Source organism: Amblyomma maculatum, chromosome 1 (genome assembly GCF_055883805.1).
Source record: "Amblyomma maculatum isolate TAMU_Amacu chromosome 1, ASM5588380v1, whole genome shotgun sequence".
Classification (NCBI taxonomy): domain Eukaryota; kingdom Metazoa; phylum Arthropoda; class Arachnida; order Ixodida; family Ixodidae; genus Amblyomma; species Amblyomma maculatum.
In genome coordinates, this window is record NC_139344.1 from 48,637,030 (window position 1) to 48,656,045 (window position 19,016).

At 47.9% G+C, this 19,016-nt stretch overlaps 1 protein-coding gene across 6 annotated transcripts in view; it reads left to right on the forward strand.

The window, feature by feature from the left end:
* LOC146202314 (uncharacterized) overlaps positions 1-19,016 on the forward strand; it is a 64,681-nt gene that overhangs the window by 37,007 nt on the left and 8,658 nt on the right. For all 6 annotated transcript variants that reach the window (XM_084588076.1, XM_084588081.1, XM_084588075.1 and 3 more), the window contains 3 exons: positions 7,794-7,891; positions 12,952-13,161; positions 16,349-16,447. In XM_084588076.1, coding sequence (XP_084444202.1) covers positions 7,794-7,891; positions 12,952-13,161; positions 16,349-16,447 — 407 coding nt within the window. The remainder of the gene's footprint in view (positions 1-7,793; positions 7,892-12,951; positions 13,162-16,348; positions 16,448-19,016) is intronic.

Sequence of the window (19,016 nt, forward strand, 5' to 3'; positions counted from 1 at the left end):
CTTTCGTCCCATGAGCGCTTTATCAAACGACGTGTTACGCGTTTTCGGCATCCCTCAAGACTATAGGACGGCGGATGATTTTGATGGATGTTCAGGGTTACCGACACTCATCTTACGTTCCTGAGTGAAATGTCTTTTTTTGTTATCACGGGAAACCTAGTTTTCAGTGCACGCGGTACCTGTAGGGTAAATCTTTAATGTCTAGGAAATGGTAGAAGTAAGAAATACATTCTCGTTGATGTGGCGAGGCCTACGCTGCATACGATTACGCACCTCTGTCGCATCACTTGCCGCGCCATACTGCGCCCGTCGCCTGGTTTAGAACGATGCCCGATCAGTACCACTGAGAGGCAGTAGACCAAGTGCTGCAAAGCTAGCAGGATTAAGAAACGTTTTATAGGCTAGCAAAAGGAAAAAGGCCCCGAGTTGTTGGGTGCCCCAAGCAAAAAAAAAAGAAAAGGCCTGATTAGTTCGTGCATGCATGCTTTTGCTTGCATTAACTTATGTTTGTCGCTAATCTGGTCTGCTAACCACGTGTACGTAAATACTGAAAGCGCCGGGTCATTAGCCACCTTACCCTATAGAATTCTCTGAGCACGGGAAAAGTGTTCACGGAGCCCGTAAACTGCGGATTTGGATTCCCTTCGTCCTCTTTTGCATGTGTAGCCTCGAAACTGCATGTATACATTTGAGCCGCTTTGCTAGCAAAGTTATCTGGCCTGTTCAAGGCGGTGGACTGTTTGGGGAGAGGGAGACACACTCGTGTTTCGCGCGATCGCTGGACTCTTCCTCGGCTGCCACGTCGTAGCGCCCGTTCTTCACTCCCTCCGCCGCTCTCGGCACGAACCATGCCTAGGGTCATGCGAGAGACCTGCGACTGAGAGCGCCGCTTTCCCGCTGGCAGTCCGAGCGTCTGCGCCCGAGCACGTGCGCGCCAGCGGCGGACAAAGGGTGTCCCGAGCGCGCGCACGGGAGCGCTCATCATCCGGCGCAGCGTTGCGGAAACGGCGAGGAATCTTCTTCGCGGTGGGCATTTAAGCCGGAGCGCGTCTCCCCCGAGGCGTCGCCGGTGCCCGGGTCGTTGACGGCGCGGCCCGGTGCCTCGGTTCGGGTGCGGAGGTCGCGCGACGGCCGCGAGACGCGGAAGTTTTGCCGCTACGCTCAGTCGCCCTTGGGGAGTCGGACACAATGGGTGCCTCGATTCGCCCGGCCACGGGTCATATTTGTTCCACTTAGCCGCGCGGCCGATCGGTTCTGCGCGATTAATCGCGGCCGCTGAGCAAGGAGAGGTGTCGCTGCCTGCGCCTCCATCCCGCTGCTCTCAAGGTGCGCAGCGAACAAAGGAAACTGTGAACGCGATGCTCCAGTGCCCGCCGAAAGTTGCAGCCGCCTGAGCTCAGCAAACAAGCGGCGGACGGGCCGAGAGATCTCCGTCACTCTTCGCCATCTCTTGTTGGCTTCCGGCGCAAAATACGCGCTTTCATTTGCGTCTGTGCCGCGTTGACTGACCGATTGCGGAATTTCTAGTTCCTTTGCGCATGCGTGTGCGTGCCCCTGGTTGGTAGGTCGCGCGCCGAGTGCCCTTGAGCGATGTTACTGCATCGACCTGTATGCGCCAAGTCTCACTGGTTCTGCGTACTCAAAACGCTGGCTGGCTGAGCGCACCTCCGGAGACTTCCCGCCGTCGTCTACAGACTTGCTAAACGCAGAGTTGTCGTCTACACTTCGTCGTCGAATTAACCGTGGCATAGCCTAAAAAAAAAAAAAATCTGTTCGTGATTGAGCGCGTATAGAGTCGCCATCACGCATCTGTAGAAAGCTCAAGCAGGACACTTAATAGCAAACAAAGCCAGATCTCCTCGCATTTTAAGGTTCTAGAAGCAACACTTATGCGGAAGTAAAGCCATACGTACGCAGTAGCCATCAAGATGACACAAGCACTCTGCCCAGAATTTAAAATGCTCTCAAATTTCAATTCTCTATATTTTGTTTGCTTGCAGTACTCAGTCCTATCACAAGGGTCGCTGGGCACAAATGTTAGTGACATTCAGCAGTGAGTAAAAAGTTTGAGTTCATTTTTTTTTTCATTGAACTCTTTTTTACCTCTTTAAACCTTGCGCATGAGCTTGTGCGAAGACGGTGTCAAACATTTTCGTGATGCCACCAATATTTGTTGTCACATTATGCCAAGCTTCATTCCCTTAAAAAAATATTGAAGGACTTCTTTCTGCAGAGCGGGAAGCTATCGGCGACAATATTTATTTTTATTATGAAATGAGGCTGGATGGATCAGTGATTCATTCCGTCATTAGACAACCATAAGTCCGCCGCATGCGACAGAAGCCCTTATGTGGTCCCTTTTTTGGTCAATGACCTTTTTTTTTTTTTTTTTTTCACACCAAAGAGCGTAAAACCAAGCCGGAGGAAATCTTGCACTCGTGCAAATTGTGCAAAATATGTCAATATTGAGCAAAAGAAAAAAAAAACATGCAAACGTTGCAAAACATTAATGTCAAGCCCCGTTATTGCGCTAAAAAAAAAAACGAAAAAAAGAGCAAAGAGGAAAAAAGCAAATGAGTACAAAGGGTCACCGGAAAGGAGTTTGCCCGGTACCGCTAAGTGCTTCCAACAATTTTTTTACCCGGCAACGAAACGCTTGAACCACGTTGCTCGGTGATGTTTGCGAGCGTCGGTGGGGTCGCTGGTGTTGAAGGCTTTTCCCTCGCGCCTGAGTGGGACGGAACTTTGAGAACATGAAGGAACAAGAATAATCGTGATGTAGCGACCAAGAGTGCTCTAGCTGCGACTCGAATATACCCCGATGCGGTACCGCTCATCGGTCCGCCGCGCCAACGCCCACCACCTTCAGGAATTCGTGACACAAAGTCGGCACAGCTTTGTCGGCGGAAGCATCGAGCTCCAGTCTGTAGTTAGCGGTGCATCTGTCACCTTCGAGCATCCCGCATACGAACCTACGCCCTCAAAAGGCATTCACCAACATTCATACAACCTGCACGAGGAAGCTTCCACACCCTTATTATAGACACGTCTAGAAGTCACCCGATAGCCCAAACCCATAAAATTCAAGGCCGCAACTATAGGTCACCTATCAGCCGGAGCTGTGTATGCAGGAGACGTAGACGGCAAACTGACTCAAATACTAATTCATACACCGCCGTGTGCATCGCACTGATTGTAATCCTTTTTTCCCCCCGTCTACGTGAGTGCTGGAGGTGTCGTTATCTGGACTTAGCAGTAGTCGACAATGAGTGTAGTCCTCGTAATCAGTTGACCACTCGATGCTGCGGCAGCCCTTGACTGATACAAGGGATGATTGCGCGTTCGCGTTCTTGCTGCCATGTTCTCTTTCTACTGGTTTCTTAGTTCATGGTATTCCTTGCGCTAGCTCGACGGTCAGCCCTCGGTTTCTCCGCGCTGTCTCATGCGAGGGCTACGGTGTTCAGGCCGCGTGCGATTTGTATGTCGTTTCAAATTGCGTGATAAGCGCAGAATCGTCATGGTTCCGGGAGCTTGTAAGTGAGTACTTGAATGCAATATATTGGTTTTCTTTCTTTCTTTTTCTCCGGACAGATTCGCTCTAGATGCTAATGGAGAATTCCAATTCCGCGTCCCGGAGCTACAGCGGAGCGTTCTCTGAATCTGCGATGTCACCGCAAGGTGTCTATGTAGACCCCGTAGAGTTAGGGCCGAACATGAATTCTGGACCTCACTCTAACCATCCATTGAAACAGTTTTCGATTTCGTGCAGCAAGGAAATTTGCTCGGATTACCGTCTGGAATTCGTCATTACACAAGACTCAAAGGTGCCCGCGGCATTCGAGTCATTTGATCCCTAGAATTGTAATGGGCTTGTGGCATGAGGGGGGGGGGGGGGGGGAGGGGGGGGGCATTATTCAGCATCTTGGCTTGGTTCGTGGGGTTTAACGTCTTAAAGCGACGTGACTCTGGCTATGACAGACACCGTAGTGAAAGGCCTCGGAAATTTCGGCCACCTGGGGTTCTTTAAACATTCACTGACATCGCACAGCACACGGGCGCATCTTGCTTTTCGACTCCATCAAAAAGCGGCCTCCGCTGCCGAGATTCGATCCCAATCCGCATGCACAGGACGCGTACCCATGCGCTTCTTCCTGAGTGACTGCATATTTCATTCTCTCGCATAAAAAGAAATACTTTTGCTGCACTTACCTAGGCGTTTAGTGTGCCGTTATGAGCCTTTCCGTAGCGCGCTCTTGGACGAAGAGTTTCTATAAATCGAGCCGTCGCACCTTCACAGGCTCGCTAAAAAGAGCTATGAGCGCACACTGTTGGAATAAAACTCGGCACAAACTGTTTCAGCGTTTACCTCGATGGCTCTGGACAATTTCGATGTAATACGAGTATGAGCAATTTATGATAAGTGTAACAAGACCACATTGAAGCCGAAAGGCGAGTGTACTGTGAATGTTCGATTATTGATGTCGCAAAATTGGGGAAGGCATTGTCGTGTCTACATGGGGCGCTTCTGAGTAACCGTAGACAGCTGAAGCAACTGTCTGTCGTTATATAAGGCACCAAGCAGTCGTGCTCACCTGATGACGGAACGCAGTATTTCCAATGCATTCAAATTTGGGACGTAGATTTTAGACAGTACGCCTTTCAAAAATAAAGTTGTTTAAATTATTGAGACTTTGCCGTCCAGTATGTCACAGTGCATTGGATATGTGCTTCGAAAGGATGGGTACTACGACACGGCCATGTCTGCGCTTCCTAAATGTGGACACACTATGTTCTCGTGCTCATAACGCTAAGGATTTAGTAGTCACCACTCACCATCAAACTTGTATCCCGAGACTGTGTAATCATGTGCTCGGCCGTGTCAGTTCCACCTAACAGCTACAGCAGCGGTGGCCTCATGGTTTGCGCATCTACCTTGACTGCGGGAGGCAGTGATCGATTCCCAGTGCTTCTGGTACCCACCAGTAATGTAGTGGGGACAAGCTTTACCATGGGCAGTGCTCAGCTCCTTTGGGACGAAACGTTTGGAGAATGGATCTTTGGCACTCTTGTACCATAGTGCTGTTTTTTTTTTTTTAAAGAATCACTGTTGCTATTAAAATCTTTCACCACCATCAATCCAATCAAATCTGTTTGTGGGATATAAACAGATCGACAATACCCTATAGGACAAAAGCTATGCGGTTTCATTAATTTATTTACTCAATTGTTATTTATTCCCATGTGCTGTGTGATGTCATCGCATGTTAAAGAACCTCCGGATCTGGAGCGACCCCTACGGCCTCCGCTATAGTCTCAGTCGCTTGGGGATGTCAAACCCAAAAGAAAAAAAAAAAGAAAAAAAGGAGAGGTGGGAAGAAAGACTGATTTCTCGAAGTTTAATTTTTTGCCCGACTTAGTCGTCCAGTCTCAAAGAATTCAAGGCTGAGTTTAGTGCAAGTTGGACTTTTTCCGAGTTGTATTTATTAGAAAAAAGACAATCATGGGTTGATGGAACAATTTTGAGGGGTTCATCAGTAATTTGCACAATATCCTTACAAAATACCAGACACAGCTAGAAGATGCGCCAAGACAGCTCCACTGCGGTACTCCTGATGTGACTGCTAAGTTATGTGAACTGTATTTGTTAATTCTAACATAATAAGTGCGGGCAGTCAGAAAATTGCAAACTTCCAAATGTTTGTAGTTTCAGAATGAGTTTGCCATGAGGTACACGTTTGAAACATTTACGAACACCTAACGGTGTTCAGTCCACCTGACCTGGGGCCGAATCCACGAAAGAGTTCGCTTTGCCGTGACGTCAATTTGACGTAGGCATTGAGGGGAGAAGGGTGGGATGAACGCTGGGGGCAGAGAACAGCCAATCGGCTTTGCTGGGCGGTCCCATCTCGGTTGCTCTGCCTTGGCGCGGGTCTTCTCCTCTGGAGTCGGAGGAAACGACACCCAGTTTTTCTCCGTGCCGACACGCACGATTGCCAGAGCGACGACCAAACTTGTCCGGCTCACTTGCGACTGCCGCCTGGAAGCCTCCGGTAGCGAAGAACCGCAGCGCGCTGAGTACTTTCCGCTCTGTTGTGAGCGCGCCTTTCCTCGTTGGGCCAAGGTGGGGTTTTAGCTCTTCGCATAGCCCGCGTACAAGCCCCTTCGACAGTGGGAAGGGCCTTCGGAAGGCATCGTCAGGCATGTCGAAAGGATCGTCATGTGCGCGCGACCGCCGAAGCCACCGATCACATTCGCTGAGCACTGCGAACAACAGCGCGGCGACGGGGGGCACGTACGGCATGATTCTCACGCTGAAGCGAACGTCACTTACCGAGTTCCACACACAGCGACCGAACGCGTTCGCTTTCATTTGATTGACATGTCTCGTGACGTCAACGAAATCCGTGGTCCCGCCTTCGTGAAATGGCGTCACCGCCAGCGGTGGCGGCACGCGACTAATGGAGCTAGGCGGCGAGAGAGAAAGCGAACGCGTTCCAAAGCGAACTCTTTCGTGGATTCGGCCCCTGGACCCGTTTTCCGAGTTTGCGTCGTTATCGGTGTGTCGCTATCTCACGTGAGCCCGAGTCATCTGACTGGTGGAAACGCCGGAACATGATGTTGGCACCACTTCCGGTTCCGTAGTGGCAACGCCCGGTTCCGGCGTTTCGAGCAATCAGATGACTCGAGGTCACGTGAGATAGCGACACATCGATAACGACGCAAACTCGGAATACGAGCCATGTTTCGTCAAGAAAGGAAATGAGGAAATGAACAGCCGCTGACAGCAGAGTGAGAGTGGAAAAACCCTTTGAAATGATGCCTTTTCATCATCTAGGTAATAAAGGTTATCGATAGCAACTATTTCAAGCATTTTAGAAACGGAGTATAATCACCCATATCCTCTTTTTCCAAAGGTCTTGCAAAATCACCGATAACAATTATTTTACATTTGCTAAGAACAATCATGGGGGCCTGCAGTTGCTACAAGAAACCAGATGCTGAGTCTAATGGCCTGCACGCGGCGTATAATACGAACACGTTTCCTATAGTTTCGGCATTCTGAGGCATACATCTTCGATGTCGGTGGGAGGCTTCGACGTCAGATGGGACAACTACGGCGCGCCAACTTCCGCCGTGGCCCTGAACGAGGGGAAGTTTAATAAGACGCAGCATGAAGTCTTCATCATGGATTGAACATGCTCAGATATGTTTCCGTAATTGCCTGGCTTGTGCGGAAGAGGGTCAGTTGAGGTTGATATGTTTTATTGACGATGCTTAGAGCGTTTAAAGTATTCGACATTAAAAACCTGTCGTGAGCGCGACATGACAATGTCAGGTTGACCGACGTTCATCCTTCATCTTATCCCAGATGTACCCGTTGTCATGTATTCGCAGCCTGTCGTGAATCAGTCACCTTTCTTTTCTTTTTTTTATCGAACTTTTCACATGGCTCAATCAAGATCTGACTTATACGGTGTTGACAGTATTGCAAATTAGAGTGCAAGCCAATTGCGACAAACGCGACAGTAGCACGTGTGAAACCATGTATATATGCCAGCGTTTATGTGCGGAAAGAAGCACGAAGAACGATGTTCAGCATATATAGTGCCCCAAATCCGCAGGAGTTCTACTTTGACCTGTTCGCACTACCAATGGAAATCAGATGAATCGGATGCCCAACACACGAATTGCAAATAAGAAAAAAAAAATGATCCAATCAACAAAGCCTAATTAAAGTTTTGCCTGTTTACTAGTTTGATTGCTTTTATTCATTCCCGCATCGTTCATTCCAGACATGGGAAAGCCGTCGGAAGAAGACAGCGCAACGAAAATTCAGGCTAACACCGGCTACGCCAAATCCAGGAATGGAATCTTCCAAATCATCGAAATGGTGAGAGAACCAAGAAAAAAAATTCTTTATCAGCGTAAGCTGCATCTGTTTAAAGGGGCTGTCCTGGGGAAAACCATGTGAGACAACCGATTCAGCGAAGCCCTCACAAAAACATTCCCCAGCTCGCGACCTTGTGTTCTGCGTATGCGCGACGGTGTAGTGCAAAGATCTCAGTTTACGCTTCCGGGCTCGTCTACAACAGTGGCTCGAAACAATCAGTGCATGAAATCAAAACCGGAGCAACGGAAACGGCGGGTTTTATTTTGCTCGTGTATACCCGCTCGTATCGATAATGTATTTTCTGGCAGGAGCAGAACGAAACATCGCACCCCGGCGAAGTATGATATAAACTCCCGAGGCACGTAAGTCCACGCATTGTGACGCCACGCGCCACATGATGGGAGCGTAATAAAGAGAACGCAGCAGGAAAATATAGTATGCGGCTGCGACATTACTTCGAATCCACGGCGAAGCGTACAGATCAACTTCCCTGTCCGCTGCATCAGACATAGGAGCCATCGCCACGTGCTGAAGTCAACTGGAGAGTAGCACAGAGAGCCGAGCTAGTTGGTATGACATTTTCAATGAAATACTTCCTTGTGGAGTATTCCATTGAAAGTGTCAACAACCTCATCGCCATCTATAATACCAAAAGTGAGAAACCTGAATGGATGCCAATTTTGAGCGAACTGGCTAACCTAAAGCGTTTTTGAAACTTTGTGAAACCTTACTTTTGCTGGAGCTCTTCGTGGTATTGTACTTTGACTTTGCCCCACTGTAAATGTCATTAACAGGAAATTAAAAAAAAAAGTTGGCGTGACATTTTGTGGAAACAGCGCGAAACACAGCGGACCATAAAGAAGAAGACTCGTCAGCGCTCGTCCCGTCTTCTTTTTTATTGTCCGCTGTGTTTCGCGCGGTTTCCACAAAATTGGAGAGCATTATTGGGAAAGGAAGGGTGGTTTAGGGAAGGTGGTTAGCAACTCCGCCGGGGTGGCGCCGTGGTTAGAACGCTCGACTACTGTGCCCAAGAATGCGGGATCGAATCCCGGCCTCGGCGGTCGCTTTTCGATCGAGGCGAAAAGCAAATCGCCCGTGTGCTGTGCGATGTCCACTACGGTGGAAGACTCAGCCTGAGTCGCTTTAGTAAGTTAAACTTCACAAACCAAACCGAAGGTGGTCAGCGGGTGTTCCCCGCACCATGAAGATTCCGGATGATACTCGCCCATGACACGGCTCGGGTTCGGACGTCCGGGTCGTCGCTGGCCGTTACTTTAGTCCACCTATCAACTGAGGGATTAGGCAAGTGTTTTATAGGAGGTAGATCAGTCCGACAATCCCATATTATGTGATCTAATGTCTCAGTTTCGCCGCAGAACTAACACATCGGGCTAATTACTAGGCTAAGGAAACTGGAAATTAGGCATGGGTTATGCACACGCTATCGGTTTGAATTTTCCTCCCCACCACACCGCTCATTTCCCTTTTGGATAGCGAGCTACGCTCGGGTGAGTACATTTTCTTTGCGAGTCAGGAGCGTGTGATGTATTTGATCGTGGTATCAGGTGAGAGACCAGAGGCTCTCCGAAGGGCTCCAGGTGCAAGTTGACGTCCACAGCTCGGCCGACTCTATAGGGTATGCGTGGTTTGCCTCGTTGCCTGGGTTCCCACGTGTGCTGCAAGGCGCCCATATTATATCGATTTCTCTCAGCTGCTCACTTGGATAAAGGGAGAATGGTATGGCCGTGGCGGTGCTAGAGATGCTTCCTCTTATATGGCACGACGCAGGCGCTAACGGCTTTTCGTACGGCTTTAAGTCGTTACTGTGGGAAAGAGCAGGGAGAGAGAGCAAAGGCTGCCCTAACACTGCACTCATTCCGGTGGCAAATATCAATCAGCTTACGTTGATTGATACGCTTGTCCGCTAAGCTTAGCTCTGCCGATTTTTTTCTTTGTTAATGGGGAGAACAAAATCCGGCCTGATGTGACTGCACAACCCGGCTTTCCTGCTCTAATGGTGGCGAGTAAACAAATAAAACAAGCAGCATGCGTGAAAATATGTGCGCCTGCTTAAACAAAATCGGCCAGGCTAGCAGCAACCGATGTTAACGGGCAATTTGAACTTTTTATGCCCAAACCGGGCTGCTTGCTTTGTGAGAGTGAGCGTATCGTGTACCATACGTTCTCGCACTGAACACATTAACGAAACGTTTAAACAGATATACATACTGCGCTCATAATTATCCTTTTTCGTATTCTCCTCCCATAGGCACGCAGTGGTGCTTGAGTTCACTCCCGCTATATACCGAAATACTCAAAGCTGAGGTAAATCTATTGTTGGCCTGTTCGTAGTTTCACAGGAACATGTTATTGCGAATCAGAAAAAAAAAAAAAAAAAGAAACGCTCTAAAGGCCGTGACAACGAAACCCGTCGTCGTTCGAAAATCTGGTGGCTTCACGGCCACATGACCTCGCGCGGGAAGTTTGAACGCTCTCCAAATCTCACTTTAAACGCGATGTCACGCCTGGAATGCAAATAAGACACGACATGCATGGCATGGAAATAATTTAAGTTTACAACGTAACTGATTTCGCTAGCAGAAAAAAAAATGGGTTTAAGCGGGATTCGAAGAATTGGTTGTGAGCCAGACCCGCTATCGACTAGACGAATTAGCAACGCAATTTTTTATACGGTTTGGGAACAAACGAGGGTACATATGTGCGCCCTGTGATCAGTGAGCCTCGCAACGGAAGTCACGATGAGACATTAATACTTTTGCTTTCGCAGCACGTTCACAGGCCTAATTTGCAATATTCTGCAAGCAGCTTTCCCGCGTACCACAGTTGACCCAAACAAGATGACCAACCAAGCACTTCGGGCAATCGCAGCTCTTTTTGATTCTTACAAAATGCGTTCCAAAGTTTCCATCCGCATCACCGGCGCTCGTCCCATAAGCCTTCAGAGTTTCTATAACGTGGTCTCCATCCTTTCGTCACCACTGTTCAGTGGGAAAGCGCACTTGCCAAATTTTTAACGAAGGGCGCCCCCTGTCTCGGAAGCTCGATCATATGATGTTGCAGTACGCTGAATTTCCTTAAACCAAATGTCATTTTCATTGGATACAGTGGCATTTCTGCAGGATGCCTTGCAAAACCTGGAAAATTCGCTTAAATTCGTTCAAATAGCATTCACGGTTTTTAATTTCAATAGCGTAATTATAACGAGTGTATATTTAATTCCATCAGTGGACAGTACAATACGAATGAGCTTTCTTATTTGCCATCGCAAGAAGGACACACTATTTTTGGTGTAAATCCCCGGCATCAGCATTCAGGGTTTTCATTGCCGTGCTACAATACTGTGGCACCGGGCGTAGTACAAGACTGCAGAACTTTGTGAAAGCCGTGAATAGTTTTGATGGCCTTGACGATTGTAGGGCATCAGCCGCACATCAGGCTGCCTGTCAATCTTGAACATAGTGGCTTGGAGTATGAACATAGTGACGGTTTCCCTTTCTTCTCAGAGGGAGTCGCCTCCCTCTGTGTCTGGTGGGTTTTTTATTATTCTGATGTCTCACCAACTGGCCTACGTATCTACCGTCCTAAGTTATGCAGAAATATTTGATGCCGTGTTTACATATGCGTCACCTATCAGCGTCAAGCGAAAAACAAGTCACTTGCGATACAAAAATAAAACATGTAGTTCAGGTAGAGTGAATGCTAGCGCTCTTGATGTTCGCCTTTGTCTCTCGAAGGCCACTGGAAGCGTTAATGGATTCAGCCTGTGCTTCTCTCGCAGCAACTACTTTCATGTTTTTGCTTTGATGTTACGGTTATCCTATTCGCATTTCATTTGCTAGCAGTATACACGCGAGTGCATGCGTGTATATCTGTTGGTAGGTTTGGTTGGTTTGGTTGGTTTGTGGGGTTTAACGTCCCGAAGCGACTCAGGCTATTAGAGACGCCGTAGTGGAGGACTGCGGAAATTTCGACCACCTGGGGTTCTTTAACGTGCACTGACATCGCACAGCACAGCGTGTATATCTGTGTACGTGCATGTGCGTGCATGTAGTGAGCACATCGCACTGCGCAAGTTACACTTCTCATGTTCGGGTGTGTATGTACATGTGCCCCTGAGGTGAAACAGAGCACAATTGTCTCTCGAACCATTGCGCTGCGTCGCCCGGGTAGCAAATAAGTCGAACATCGAAAGCATAGCTCTGGTCATCTGGTAGCATCAAGTGTTTCCAAGCTATATATACATCTGCTGTTTAGGCGCTCGGCGATCCAAGTTTCAGAGCATATCAGAGCATAGCTCTAATCTTCGCACTGCAACTCCCAATGTCATTCACTTGCGCGTTTAACCTTGAACCACCTGAGCGGCCCCATCGCGAGCGCTCCTGTCCGTGCCACTGCCCGCTTCTTCGTCTTCCTCTTCCGTAGCACTACCCGAGGCCAACGAGCGGTCGTCGCGATCATGGATACAGTGGCTCTCCGCTGTGATTTCACAAGACTAGACGAAGGTATAACAACTGCTTCGCCGGCGTTTGGTTGTTCAGTCTCGCCGTGGATAAGGTGCGAGCGGGTGCGAGTCTGATCATTCAGCCACTGTAGCCCGTCGAGAAGCAGCAGTGAAGAGAAAGTGTGATGGGCTCGAGGATGAAGATGAGGAACTCGCATTGCTGGCTGAATTCCCGCCGTAGGTATGTTCCATCACGACTGAGGACATCATCACTAAAACCCTATCCTTCATTGTGAGTATGTGTATATAGGGGCGAGAAGAAGAAACACCATGGGAGCTTACGCGCGGATAACTAGATTTAACACACTTCCGCGAATTTTTCTTTCTCCTCTAGCTGTTTTACATTTAGGGCACCTCTACATCAGTTCGATATTACGAAGCAAATGTCATGGTAAGAAATAACCAAACGTCTAACTTTATTATTCGGTTCTTGGTACGTTGCGATCGGGCTGTCGCAACAGTGTCGTTTGCGCCAGCGCTGTCCCCCCCGACGGTGTACGTTTTCCTACCCGACCACTCACATCGTCCTTGCGCGCAGGTGCTGGGCGTGGTGGCGTTCATCTGTGCCGAGTCTGTGGCCGAGTGCCGGGGTGCGTTCAACTGCGCGCCGCCGGGTTGCCTGCACTCGTACCGCTTCTTCGCCATTGTCAGCTTCACCAGCGTCATCTTCACAGGGGCCATCTTCGCTGCCCGCATGCTGGGCGTAGCCCACCGGGTGCCAATTTCGGCCAAGTTCCGCCCATTCGCGGTGAGTGCGTGCGGCTTCGAGCTCGCTGCAAGGTCGCGGCGAGTGCGTGTCGCTTTTTCTTGCATGCATGTTGTACGTAACATGTGTTCGGAGAAGGTGAGTGCAACGTGTTTTTGAGTGCTCACGGGCCGCTGCGCGCTGTCGCCGCTGGACTGCATGCGGCACTGGTTCCTGGCGCTGCGAACGTTAGGACCGTGAGCAGAGCAGTTCTCATTCTACCAACGTTTGAGGCGCCATGAGTGGAGCAGCTGAAAATTTGTCTGCAGGACGGGGTGACCGGTATACACCGATCACGACGCGTGACGTGTCCGTTTTTCTTGCCCAGCTGTATACGCCAGGTCTCCGGTCGACCTTTGCTTCGTGGCGCCTTTTCCTGCCTTGCTTTTGTTGGAATGCACAGATTCAAAATTCTCCTCAGGAAATAGCTACGTGGCCAATGAATTCATGCTTTAGCAGGCACCTTCTAGCCCAGGGGTGGGTGGACAGGCAGGCGCAAAGCAGATAATAATAATAATAATAATAATAATAATAATAATAATAATAATAATAATAATAATAATAATAATAATAATAATAATAATAATAATAATAATAATAATAATAATAATAACTTTTATCGATAGCCTGAGTCAAAGGGATACGAATGTTTCTCATTCTGCCCAGCAAAGTTTGTCGTCATAGTGAATGCCACGCATATGCAGCGATTGCTCATTATGTTTCTCCATTTCGTTGCTTCATTCGTGAACCAAGCGCCTTGAAATTTGGCTCGAATGACGTGGATGCAGTTAATTGGATGGAGATCGAACTTAAGTTCTCGCCGTTTCGTCACCTTTTTGTTTCACCGTTTTCTTTTGTTTCATGCATTATCCAGGCTTCATAAACATTGGTTTCATGCGCATCAACTGGCATACAGAGCTAACTATTCTAGATAACATCCATCTAGACAGCGCTTTCATAAACGCAAACACCATGCTATTTCAAGCTGCAAGTGAGTCCTAAGTAAACACTGTAAATAATTCCTGTGTTCACTCGTGGAGGACGCCCAGGTAACGCATACCGAGATGGCGCAACGTCCCATACAGATGGCGGGCTGCGAATGTTGTGTAGTAATGTGTACAGTTGACATATCTGATATAACAGATGGTAACACGGAATAGTTAAATATATTGCTAATCTGTCATATAAGGTACGATAGTAGATGTGTTATGAATACGACACTCGTGCTAGCGCAGAGCCTCCTGCAACGATGCATACCGCCTGGCCGGCGTATTGGCGAGCGCCACTCTCATGGTTCCCTATAGTCCTAGCCTAGCCGCAGGTGCTCTGAAGCTCCGGTCGAGAAGTCTAATCTTGTTATTAGTGGAGCGCAAACTGAACTGCATTTAATTAAAATTATGCACGCTTGCTTCCGGCAACGCCTTTGGCAGCGATGCTGGCCAGGCTGGCAAAACCACCGGTAGCTTCTGACCAGATAGCCGGGCTTCACCGCATGACGATGCTTATGAGTGTCGGCTTCTCCCCATGACAGTGGTGCCGCGTGGGGAATGGATACGCCAAACGAAAGGCCACTCTAAGCAGCACCCCTTATGTCACACCTCCACATCACTCCGTTTTACATTGTTTTGTTTCCGCGCGGCTACTGCTAACAGCAAGTGTGAAATAAGTGTAACAAGTTGGCAACCCACCTAACTGCGCGCGTGTAAAATGACCCCGGGAGCTCCATCGCGAGAAACGATCACTGTCAAGGGCGCGGCGCGCCGTTCAACGTGCATCGAATTTTATAAATTAACAAAAGCAAGTGGCAGCACACTATACTAGCGCAGTTACTGCACGGGCTCTGAGTCCGCCCGAAAGCCCCGGACACGGGAGCGAGACTGTTGAAAGAGGGCAAAAAGGTTGAAAAGCAACAGAGGAAAATGCCTTCCAGTCCGCTCAAGATATTAAACTGGCGAACCTTCCACGTAATACCTTGTTTTGATATCTTTCAAACCCATTTCGTCAGTGACTGCAACTTTACCCAGCTTGGAGTTAACTCATCTGGTCATTTTGTTGCATGTGTGGTCTGCGTTTATATGTGCACAGTATGAGCAGTTTGATTCCCATTCGCGCTAGACCATCGACAGCGCCTGGCCATTGCATCTAGCTCGCTTGGCCAGGCCCCTGCCCTGGCTCGCTATTTAATCTTGGAACACGGGCTGAGCCTCGTTCCAAAGACCGCGCCAGTGGTTAGCACCTCATTCGCAATGCTCTCCAAGCACGTGCGGGATCTAGCGAAAAGGCTCCAGCTTCCAGGCGAGCCGTTAATGCAGCGCACATTAAATTTTATTACATTTGACCTGTGCCGTTTACTTGCTATTTGACGTCGAAAAATGTCGCGGTTATCTTCAATTCCAGCTCCCCAAAGACAGACAAGCAGTTTTTTTGTTTTTTTTTTTGTTAGCAATTCTGGAAACAAAAACGACCTGGACCACAGCGAGGAACAAAATTCCTTGCACAATTTATCCATTCAGTAAGAAAAAGGCAAGTCAATATAATAAAACCGCAATTAAATGAAATGACAAAACTGCTGCAGAGGTCTCCAGATTTACTTTTTTATTTATTTACTTCGAACTAAGAACGCGGTCTTTTCGCGTGCGCTGAGCAAGCTCATTGCGTTCGTGTTACAACTAGTGGGAGTGATATGGCTGGAGTGCTTCTTAACTATAAAGCATGTGGCTCCCGAGGCCTGTTACATCATGCAGGCCGTAAACAGTCGCGTCTGCTGAGCGTTGTATATACGGATCACGAGTAGATTTCATCTCGATAGAACGTCTATGCCTTCTGAAATCAAACCTGTAGTTTTCCTTTACTGAGCTCGTTCCAGGGGGAAGGAAAGAAGCCGCTTTGTTCAGCAATTCTGGTTTAGTCGCCGATGGGGCACCGGGCTTGTTCTGTGCTGGTCTGGGCTCAGCCATGACATTTCACAGGAAGGGGGTAGGTAGGAGGAGGAGTAGGATCTCATTGTGGCGACCGAGTTCTGACGCATTTTAGGGACGGGCCCTGTCCCTGGCCCGGGACTCCACTGATACATGCAGCAAAGTTCAGCGCAAACTAAGCCTCGCGGCACTATGTTAGCACTTATTCCTGTTCTGGCGAGGCATTTCGCGAGTTTACGATGTTAACTTTGGTGCCTCTTCTGTGCATGCAGGAATGTCTGTACCTGCTCATCACCATCTTTCTCTACTTCTTCGCCGATGCCTTTATGATCGCCTACCATGGGAACCGTGTGGGCTACCAGTCTGCTGCCGTAAGTATAAGTTTCAACACTTAGCGTGCTGCGAAAGCGTCGTTTTCTGGTGAGGGCGAGACGAAAGCGGGAGAGTGTACGTAGCAACTAACTTGCCTGAAAGCAGAGTATACGCGGTTTACTGAGAGACTGCGAATCGAAAGGTAGGCATGGTTGATGGAGAGTGCATACAGTTTGGCTATAGCGCAAGATTGTACGATAGCTCTAAATATCACTGGAGTTGAGATTCTCGCTTCAGAATGGGTTGAGAGCTTATTATAGCTGGCTTGGTTTTGCATTCGTCATCAACGCGCCACTTTTCAAAGACGTCTCGGCACTAAAGCCAAATCGCGTCTCGCGTGAAATGGCGCTTTTCAGAGCCCCGTAGATAACAAAAACGTGATAAAGACATAGCATATCATCCGTGTGTGAAGACTTTCTTTTATGCTATATTTGAAGGATCTCTAACTGCACTCCCCACTTCCAAGCCTCATTTGTGTGTTAATGGCCAAATGGCAAAATGAAATGTATACACATACAGGACATTGTTCGGCAGCCCAGTAGTGTCCAGAGGTTGGCATTTGACCTCAAAAACCTCGATCTCACCTCGAAATCAAAAAATATTTGGCGACCTCTCTCAACCTCAACCTCAGCAATTGAGGTTGAGGTCCCGCAGAAGACCTCACCTCACTTTTCAGGTGACCATTGACGACCTCACTTAACCTCACCTCAAACTCAAAATGTGAGGTTGATGTCGGGCGATCAACCTAAAAAAAATAATAATGAATCATTAAAATAAAACGTAACCTAAAGCAAATATACCTTTCTCTGTAATCCTGGGATATATAGGCAAGTCAAAATTTTGTGGTATGAAGGTTGTATTTTACTCTTAATTTTATACAACAATTAATATTCAGAATAAAATCAGAACTCCGGAGACTTCATGTCCAACTCTGCACTAAAGTGGCAATTCTCCTCGCCTACCCTTTTTTGGATCGGTTTTATTCTAAGGCCTGCATGGGTACCATATTACTACGCATGGGCCCATAATGCGGCACAAACAATTAATCCCTTCCGACCTACGTGAATAAGGTTCGTATTAGGGGTAAAACGAGCCAGTTCTTACTATACACTGAAAAGACAAATGCTGTTGACCCTAGTGATGATGACGACATTGACGATATCCGCTTTTTCTTTACTCGAAAAAGAACATTCATGGTTGTCAAGTTTTCATCTATATACTGTACTTTATCTTGCGACCGAATACATTAAATTAGGAAAGAATAAGAATACCTTCAGAAAACTTTTAAGAAGAAAGATGTTGATGTTCTGAGGTCCCAACCGGCCAGTTCCTTCTCCCTTATACGCGGCTTCTCTTCAAGCAGCGGTGAAAATGACTCAGTGTCCTATGTGTTTTTCGATAACTCTGTGATCCCGTGGCGTATTGCAAGAATTGGCTAAATTGCTTCTTCGAACATCACGCCTTCATTTAAGAAATACAGAGGTCGGAACAGCTGGACAAGAGGGTTAAACGTGAACCACTTTGCTGTCGCGAACATCGGGTCGCCCGTCAAACGTCGCCTGAGCAAAATCTGCCCAACTCCCACCCGTGTCCAAAACAAAAAGACGATATAAATACTTGTATATCCAAACAGAATCCTGGATACCATTTCGCCAACAAGTCTAAGACGAGCTTCTTTGTGGTATTCACTTATTTTCCTTTAAAGGCTAAATTAATAGGTAAATTTCATGGTGGGGTCTCCTGAGCAGCTTAGCAGCGTGCACGGCAAGTGCATCCAGAGAAGCTGTTTCCCCGTCAGGGTCGTATAGTTACAGCACATAAACGTAAATTAAAGGCAAGAACGACAGAAAGGAGGCGAGCACGCAGCCCGGAGGGACCGCGCTCCCTTCTGTGCACAAGGTCCTCCCTTCGCCGTCCATCTCTAGGCATCTGGATTTGCTCATGCGGTGGATGCTGAACTGTCACGAATACACACCAAAAGCAGTGGCGTATGTGTGTCAGCACCGTTTTCAGAGACTACATCGCGCTTTGCAATACTTGCAAACAGAGGTGGGCATTTGACCTCACGTCAAACTAAAAAAATATTTGGCGACCTCACTCAACCTCAGCCTCATAAATTGAGATTGAGGTCCCCCAGGCTATATCACCTCACTTTTCAGTTCAGGTGACCATTGGCGACCTCACTCAACCTCACCTCAAAATCAAAATGTAAGGTTGAGGTCGGGCGCTCGACCTAAAAAAAAAACAAAAAAAAAAACGAATCATTAAATTAAACCGTAACTTAAAGCAAATACACATTTCTTGGTAATCCTGAGATATATAGACAAGCCAGAATTTCGTCGTATGAAGGCTGTATTTTACTCTTAATTTTATGCAACAATTAATATCCCGGATAAAAGCAGAAAAGCTACGGGAACTACATGTCCAACTCTGCACTAAAGTGACAATCCTCTACCCTTCCTCGCCTACCTTTTTGTGGTCGGTTTCATTCTAAGGCCTACATGGGTACCACGTTACTACGCATACGCCCATAATGCAATACAAAGAGTTTATCCCATGTGACCCACT